The 9,372-nt window shown below is 36.9% G+C and overlaps 1 protein-coding gene across 1 annotated transcript in view; it reads right to left on the bottom strand.

Annotated features, from left to right (window-relative positions):
* Nucleotides 1–9,372, bottom strand: part of SLC9A8 (solute carrier family 9, subfamily A (NHE8, cation proton antiporter 8), member 8) — a 53,189-nt gene that overhangs the window by 10,962 nt on the left and 32,855 nt on the right. Inside the window, exons 5-9 of the mRNA XM_009326844.1 lie at nucleotides 5,984–6,067; nucleotides 4,935–5,036; nucleotides 4,209–4,243; nucleotides 2,984–3,127; nucleotides 1,537–1,675 (exon numbers count right to left, since the gene is read on the bottom strand). Coding sequence (XP_009325119.1) covers nucleotides 1,537–1,675; nucleotides 2,984–3,127; nucleotides 4,209–4,243; nucleotides 4,935–5,036; nucleotides 5,984–6,067 — 504 coding nt within the window. The remainder of the gene's footprint in view (nucleotides 1–1,536; nucleotides 1,676–2,983; nucleotides 3,128–4,208; nucleotides 4,244–4,934; nucleotides 5,037–5,983; nucleotides 6,068–9,372) is intronic.

The following is a 9,372-nucleotide window of genomic DNA, read 5'->3' as shown; positions in this document are numbered from 1 at the left end:
CACGTTCGGTCTTTGAAATCTCTACTCCAAAACTATTGCAGAAAATCCAGGGAGAATCATTAAATAGTAAAGGCTTTTCTAAAAATAGGGGAGAGCTATGAAACAGCAATTAAAAGATAGCTCTCATTTATGTTTTAACAAAAATAATGTCCTTTTGATACTCAAGATATTTAAAACTTACTTTACATTTGCAGCCATAAACGTGGACATTTGTCAAGGGCTGCAAGTTCTGCTTTGCATCTCATGCACGGTTCTGCAGCACAGCTGCCAAGTACAAACAGATTTTGCCTCAGACATCATTATTTGCCACACTAAGCATGCAGGCAATCTCCTCTGTTCAGTCACTAGACTTCTAGTTACTTTCAAATGGGTATGACAGATTTGCACTAATATTAACAGTGAGGAATATTCCTTCAATCACAACCTTGCCATAATGCTTAAAACACTCCACCTACCATCTTTGTTAAAATTCAGAGGATTAGATGCCTGTGATGTGGAAGTTCACATTCCTCCTGGGCCATGAACCAGCAACAACCTTCAACTATATTTATCTGCTGGCAACTAATAAGAGATGTCCTTTGCTGCACTGAAATTTTGCATGCTTACAGTAAATCCAATACTTTGAGGCACAAATAACTGTAATAGGGCAAATAAGCTGCTTTTCTCTTTGTCTTAGTATCATTTAGATACCAGTGACAGAAGTGTGGAACATCTGTCTCCCTCTTTTGTTGTCATGTATGGAATAATTTAAAAGTTCATGGAATCAGGCTAATGAACCAAGAGAGGAAATATGTCTTTATTTAATCAAACACTCTGTTCGTGTTATTTACAAAGTGCTTAGCAGTATGTCCCAGATGACGTGAATAACTGTTGTACAAGCCTAGCACAAAAGATTACCTACAGTGAAGTCAGTGTTAACATTAAACAAGCTCTGAAAAGTAACAATGGTGTCTGACTTACAACAAACACCCTTCCTTATCTCAGCAGAGAAGCTTCTGGGTTGTTTAGCAACCAATTCATGGAAGTGGAAGAGGCAAAATATAACTCAGCGTAAATCCAAATAGAACAGTATCTGTATTCAGCTGTCTGAATATGATACATAGGGACAAATGAGCTGGTCTGACTCAAAAGCCCTTGGGAAAAACAGCTTTTCTTTTTCTTTTTAATTAACTATTTTATGTATGTAAAAAAAGGAGCCGTATGCTTGTAAAAGTGGATCAATATTGAAATGGAATTAATGTATTTTGAATTTACAAAACAATTACCATATTTTATAACACTCCAATGCACGTAACATAAGCTACTATACAGCATTTCAGACCTTAATTATGTTCATAAAAATTTGATGCAACTTTTTAATACACACCCATGCACACTAACATAAAAACAAAATGAGCATGAGAAAATCCTCAGCCAACAAAATAATAAGAAATATCCCCTAAGAAATGCTGGAGAAGATGCGAAAGAAAAAATACTATTAGAATGTTGAAGTTCACCAATTTATACATGTGTATCACCAAAATTAAAAAAGGATATTAATGCAGAAATAAGACCAGTAAGTGTGCCAAGTGCTGCAGAGCCAAAGAACATCTTAAGAAAGTATCCCAGTGCCTGTAGAAAGGTTTGCCATCCACTTACATCTGACATATTTTCTCTTGTCAAACCTTCTGCTGTGCTAGATACAATTAAAAAAGAAATAAAAAGAAATGGTTATAAATTCTAAGCCTGGATCCAAAAATACCAAACATCTTTTGAGAACAACAACAAAAAAGATTTCCATTTCTTTGTTGCTACCACTCTTAAAAGGCTTTTACTGTGATATATATAACAAGAGGAATGTCAAAAGATGTTATATCAAGTCTTAGTGTAATCCCCAAAGGGAAACCTAATTCTGCTAAAAATCTGGAAATCCAGCATTGCTCTTCTGAAGAATCCCCAGAATGGCGTAAATAGGCTATGATAATGCCCAGTATTACAAAACAATTCTCAAACTTTGAAAAGGAAAAGAAAACACATTTTGCAGTGGTAAAAACTCAGGGCATGAAAAAGAAAAGACGGATCATGTGATCCTCAGAGAAGAACAAATGAACAGGAAGACCTCTCATCAAATATTTAGATGTGGATGAGAGACAAGAAGGTCACTGAAAAAAAAGAAAGCGGCTCTTAGGAGGAAAGAGGAGAAATCTCTTTGAATTTCAGGAATGTATTTCATAGAATTCCATGCAAAGACGACATGGATTCTAACTAGTGTTCCATTTGACTACTGTTAGCATTCATGGTCTTCCATAAAAGAACCACGACTATATTAAAAGCAATTAACTCATTGAAAAATTACTCTAACTTCACTACCTTCTTAGTATATCTACTCCTTCTATACATTCATAGTCACATCCACTGACTTCAGCAATAACACGAAGATATATCTGTATTTTTTTTACTCTTTCCGCCCCAAAGAATTGTCATGGGCAAAGGGTAAGGATATTGGATGTTCTTCTTCCCTGTAATAGCCCCAATATAAATATAAAACTATTGCATGGATGTCGATGTATCCTCCCCACCACTCCCAACTGAAGTGTGACTCTGGGTATGAGCCAATGATACAGGAGACACAGCTGTGTATTTGGCAAGGGAAATATTTTTGTGCAAGCCTGAAAGGACACTGTTGGTTTTCTGTTATCAGGACCCTCAGATAGAAAGACAGCTAGTAAATGTATGGATTTAGAAAGCAATCAATTATCTGGGGTCAATGAGATTAGGCACTGAAGTAGTGGTAATAAGAAATCCATTTACTGTTTCTGCCTACACAGTTTATGTTATGGATTGCTTTTAACAAAGAAGGGTCATACAAAATTCAGCTTTACACCAGAAATACATGATTTGTTCCAAATGGAGATGGAAGAATTACTGCATATCTGAATAACTAATTAACAGAAAATCATGTAGTTGCTGTTTCCATACTCACGTGTAATTCAAATGCACTTACTTGGTCAAGACAATAGAGACTGCATCATTGAGAATGCTTTCTCCAAAAACCAACATGTTAAGTACAGGATCCACATTGAGGGCATTGAAAATGGCAATAGTAGCCACAGGGTCAACCGCAGATATTAAAGAGCCGAATGCAAAACTGAGAGAACACAAAACAATAAAGAAAACTAGATGAAAGAAAAATATGTACCTAGTAAACTTATATGAACAACTAGTAACAAAGACATTACGTGTTATAGTTTCTACACAGCGAAAAGTTATGCTCTCTTCCCATTCGTAAAAATTCGAAGTGACAAAAGGGAAGTTTGTTTTTCATTTACCAATATACCAAAGAGAAGAGTTGTTGTCCAGCTGGAAGAGATGTTGGAGAAATACCTATCTCCCAGCTCTCAACAACAGTATCAATGTCTTACTCCAACTAAATAAGAAAAAAAGTCAGAGGAATGGGAAACCAAACAACTTTACAGACACAGCCCAAATCATGTATCGTACATGCATAGCGTTACCTGTTCAGGAGTACTAGAGAGGAACATTTAAAGGGAACTGCTAAAACTTCATTGCTTTGGAATCCAAAGGTAGACAATACAGAAGCAATGGGGCTGCTCAGCTGTGTAAAGTCAAACACTGGAACCAAGTAAGGAAGATTTTTGCTGTTCACGCATGTTTTACTTGTTATGTTTCTTGCTTGCCACCTAATTTATTTATGGATTTTAACAGAAAACTGCTGTATTGGCTATACAAGAAACAAACAAAAATCCCAAATAAACCAGGGATGAACTTTATTTAATGGTAGGATGGTGTACTCCTAAAAAACTGACTAGATCATTTGCCAAGTTCTTGAAAAATCTACATTATCGATACTGAAAAACTCATTCTGTCTTTTAAGAGAAGATTTGGACGAGGAAGTTATGCCCTTATCATATATATTAATAATAGCAACTAATCGAAGTTTACATATTTTAACTTTAAACGTTGGTTAAAAAAACCAGTATCTTTCTCGTCTAGAAAAATCACTGAGCACAGAATACTATTTGGAAATAAGGGTGTAATAAATAGGGTTTAGAAGTGTTCAATCTATTCTTTAGTTTCATACACCATGTTGAATCTCAGCAATCTAAACAATAACCAGAAGAGCTGGCCAACTACAGTGCATTTCCCATATACAGTTATCCTGAAGAATGCTTTATTTCATATACTATGCCATTTCCCCAAGAGCTTACCTGTCTGTCATGTTGAGTTTATAAATTACATCAGCCTGAAAGAATAGGTAAAACATAAAAAAAAAAAAAAATCACAATCAACTGTGTTTTTCTGCTGTTTTTAAAAACGAAACTATTCATCAAATCCTAAGCTTGTTACGATGAAAAAAATCACAGTAGTGATGTTACCCAGTCTAACACTGCCCTCCAACAGTCATCTACTGCTACAATTCTGGTCACCCAAAATCAGGGAAGACCAGATGAAACTGGAACAGACACAGGTAAGCAGAGTAACTAAGGCATTCAAAGGAATGGAAATCTGAGAGGCAAAGAGGAACGTATAGATCGTTTGGCCTACCAGAATTAAGTCTGAGAGAAAATATAATTATCTATGTCTATAACTAATCAATGGGGAAACACCAAAGCAGAGAAGTGAAAAAAGTTATTGACAGAAGAACAAATAAGTTTAATACTGGAAATTAGAAGATGGCTCTAGAGGATACAGGTTTTGGAACAGCCTTCAGATAGAAAGATTGAGTACGTAAAACTCAACTCAAGTCTTAATTGCTTTTAACATGGAGCATGCTGTATCTATGGAAGGGGTTATACAACATTGCCTCTGTGATAGCAGAGAACTAGACTTTGTGACCCAGGAATTCACTTTCGCTGTGTTTGTCTGCTCTTGAAAAATGGACTTTCAAAGAGCAAGCTGGATAAACTTAAGTGCTTCAAAGCAGTTATTCTTACCTGGCCCAGGAAATAAATTCCTCCACCTACAATGAAAGCTGATATTGCAGTGCCAAATACAGAAAACAGAGTGATGGAACCGATGTTCTGAAAAAAATTACCCTGGAACACAATAATAAAGTAAGTAAATCAGTGAAAATGATCTCAGGGAAAACTCATGTTTGGGTTTGCATCTAAATTAGATTCTGATTCACAACTGGGTTTCCGATAATAAAGCTTTATTTGTTTGGTTCCAGGTATCTCAGGACATACATCCACGTCATCTGCCTAAAGAGCATGCTCTCTTGAGGACAACAGCAACCCCTGTGATAGCTGGGACAGGATGTCGGTCTGGTACCCTAACAAACCAATCCTCAGACGAACAGCTGGATATTCACCAGCACTTTGATACATTCCCCACCTGACAGAACTGTAAATTAATCCATCTATTGGAGACAGGGCATGTGAAAAAGGCTTGTAAACTTCCCAGTTGCTAGTCCACTTCTTAGGTTGTGATTTTGTACGAAAAAATCTTCAGTGTTGGTACCAATTCATGATACTACTATCGCCCACTGCTCACTCCCTCTCCTGCAGCACAGCTCAAGTAGAAAGGCAGCACACAGGGAGGACCAGAACCACTTCAGCCAGGACTAGCACTGTAAGAAATGTCCATAGGAACACAGGCTCCCAGGCAAAGGGTGAAAACCCTTGTGAACATTTTCCTCCTCTTTAGCTATGGAGTGGCCCCACCTTTCCCACTTCTGATCCTCCTCCTTCCCATTTTGCCTCTTCCACATCAGCTCTTGTACAGCTCTGGTGAGCTAAGAAATCCCTCCAACGAAGGAAAACAACCTCTGAGCAGTACCTAACACCTTGCCAACATTCAGTTAACAGTAACACGCTACATTCCCTGCATTCTGCGTTGAAGAGGCTTAAATTTGCATTCTCAATTCCCTGATGATTAATATGGTGGAATTTAATGCAATTATTCTAAACTTCATGAAGATAAAAGCAGAATGTGTTCCAAACAAAACCTCAACATATAAAATGAGTGTCTGGCAGGGGCTAACCTTGTGCAATGAATATCCAGATTCAAATATAATAGGTGGAAGCAAAAGCAGAAAAAACATATTTGGACGAAACATTTCTTCTTCCTGCAAAACAAAAATGAAGTATAATTTCAAGGATAGCATAATTATTGAAATAACGTCAAATCTTCCAAAAGGGAAATAAAAAAAAAGTTGGAAAATGAAAATGGCATTAATCTTTCTCCCTTCTTATCCCAAAATAAAAGACTAAAGAATAGTAAACTACTCCAGGGCTGCTACTTCCATTGTTTTTTTTTTTAATCCAGTGATAGAAATCTAGGCGTTACTTATTTTAAATTACTGTCTCCAAATAAGCTGCACAGAAATCAGGTTATTTATGGCAAAGGAAAAGTCTTTCTGTTTCCACAAAAAGTATTCCCATTTTATCTCAGAGTCTCAAAATCTGTAAGGACTGTCAAGGAACGGTAACCTCTTGGCCACTGGTTCAAATATAATCTAGGTTAACGGTGACCAAGTACAGTTTCACTAGAAAACTCATCACCTGACAAGAAATCAGATCATCATCTTAGTACACTTGCAAGTGAACAGGCTCAAGATATATACCACCGTTAAGAGTCTGAGGCTTGATTCTTCTTGGCTTATGTAATTTATGCCTGTAATTTAATGGTACTATTCTGATGGTTCCTTTTTACCATCAGAGTGATAAATGAAACCTACCGTGAAGTAAGATGTTATTTTTTGGTGACCCTACCCTTTGCCACCTATCTCATCACTTGGCTAACACTGCTTTATGGAGTTGTACCCCCAAACTGGCACCCTGTTTTCTTCTGCTGGCAGACTAAGCACAAAAGGCAAATTAATCACGGCCGAATGTGCCTCTCTCTTTTTACCCACCAGGCTCCCTCCTGGTCCCCACAGTTCTGAATACAGCAGAACTTGTCACCTTTGGAAGCAACAATTAATTTGTTTAAATCCAGGTTAAACAGCTGACTGACTGTTCTGTTAAAACACCAGCTTTCAAAAAAGAAGTACTCATCTCTTTAAAGCCTCATTCCTGTCTGTACCAGAGATAATCATCTTAAAGGATTTGGGGGACTTAGAAAATAAACTTCATCCTTTATACTGAAATGCTCCAGTCCGTTATTCTGCATGCACAATTCCGTGTATCAATGGCTAACGCTACCTAGTTTCTGTCAATACCGTAACTGCGATAGAACAAAAAACCCACATGCCTAATTAATTACACTGTCTAAATGCCCCTGAAAGCAGAGCTGGACAAGGAGGTGAGAAATAATGAAAAGGAAGGACTGCATTTGTGCTGCATTGAAGCAGAGGCCAGGAAAGTAAAACATGAGGACTGTAATTATCAGCCATGCTAGCCAGCAAGAGTCACCAGCAAGTACAAGGTCCCCTGAAGACTTATTAAGGCACGATTGCAAGAAATTACATTACAAAGTTCTTAGGGCAGGGATATGATCCAAGATTTGCTCTGTACATGCATATAGCCTGCAGTTTATTCTATTTTTTTCCCCTATCAGAAAAACAAAAATTCTCTAGTAAATTTAAAACCATTTAAAGCCATTTTATAAAGTACGTAATAATTACTGATTACAACATTTTACATCTGAAATTATGACAGCCTATGTTAAAACCTAAGCTTTAATACAGTGAAAATAACTTAAATAAGCACATAATAATGTGATATCTGTGACCCTTTACCTTAGCTGATAATGTGAGCAACTGGATGCAGCATCCCCAGTGCCTTCCCAAGATTTGACCAACGCTTACCAGAAATTAACTACGTAATTTCCTAGCTATGATCAATATTTCCTGTGTTTATAGAATCAGTGCTCAAATCAGAGCATACTTTAAGCTTTCTTTTCTCTTCCTACATATGTGATCATCTTCAGATTATTTTATTTAACCAATCAGAAGCTATTTTAAAATGTTGATTTTGTGGCTGTTTAACTGACTTTCAATTTTAAGTCAAATCCAGTTGACACAAATCAGGAATGAAAAAACACTAACTAGTGCACCACTCACTGTTTCTAATAAGTAAATATGTAAAAATGAAATATCACAACATGACTCTTGAACTATGTAATTGCTTAAATGAATGTACACAGAATTAGTGTAGTTAGTTGACAAAAAAGAAGTATAATATGTAATTAAAAAGCTACATCTGATTGAAAAATCTATGCATTTTAATGTATTCCAACTAAGGAGGAAAAAAAAAAAATCTTCCTTTAGGGAAATAACTGCCAAGAAATATTAAGCTGCAAGCTAGGATTAAAATTCACTACTCAGACCAAGATTTTCAGCTTGCTAATATAAATCCTGTTTAAAACTGGCGATTCAAATCACTGTGATTTCAGTCAGTTCACTGATCTAATCCTAATAAACTGTTTGATCCTATGAAACAAAAAATCACAATTTAAATATTGCAAGATTTGAAATTAAAGCAGGAATAGTGAAGAGTTCATTGCTTTGATGATGTGGATATACTGTAAGAGGCAAAATCCTTGCTTCACTGTAGACTTCACCTCTTGGAAATACTTCTGCCAGGATTCTCCCTCCCTGGGGACGCCTCTGTAACTCCACACATGCACAGATAAGACCTCATAGAATCACACACTAATTCAGGTTGGAGGGGACCTCTGGAGGTGTCTGATCCAAGCCTCTGCTTAAAGCAGGGCCAACTCAGAGCAACTTCAGCCACTCAAGGCTTTATCCAGCCAAGCTTTGTATCTTTGTGGATGGAGATTCCCACAGTCTCTCTGGTCACATGTTCCTATGTTTGGTTGCCATCACTGTTAATGTTTTCTTCCTAATATCTAAGTCTGTAAAGCTCCGAGCACTGGGACAAGGACAACCTTCTGCACGGAAGCTTTGCCTGTATTTTCTGCTGGAAATAAAGCTCAAATCATGTCTCAGCCAGCATGAAAAATGCTGTTGCTTCAGGCACACTGGTTTCGGCAGTCTTTCCACAAGAAGCAATGGAGCACCCAAGAAACATGCCATGCTGAATAGACTGCTTTGTGAACTGTCTGTTCTTAGCACCACAATTTGTTGCAGTTTTAAGTATAAGTAAATAAAATAAGTAAATAACATGACTTCTAGCACAACTATTCTGAAGAAGTGCTCCTTTTTACCTCTGTGAAATCTATGTTAACATCTTCAGGTAAAACGTATTACTTTACAACCTATCAAAACACACTTTTTTTCCCATGAAAACACCTATAAAATTAACTCCAAAAGGAGGAAGAAGACTAAATACAGACAAATAACTGAATTACTATATTTGTTACTGTAAACTGATCCCAAAGATGCCCAGTACCACCTTCTACCATGTATCTAATAGGAACAGATTTGGTACCATAAGAAGGATTACTCAGGGAAGAAAGAATTGT

The sequence above is a fragment of the Pygoscelis adeliae genome, unplaced genomic scaffold, assembly GCF_000699105.1.
Source record: "Pygoscelis adeliae isolate BGI_AS28 unplaced genomic scaffold, ASM69910v1 Scaffold286, whole genome shotgun sequence".
NCBI lineage: Eukaryota > Metazoa > Chordata > Aves > Sphenisciformes > Spheniscidae > Pygoscelis > Pygoscelis adeliae.
The sequence above is the reverse complement of the archived record's forward strand: the minus strand, read 5'-3'. Positions and strand labels throughout refer to the sequence as shown.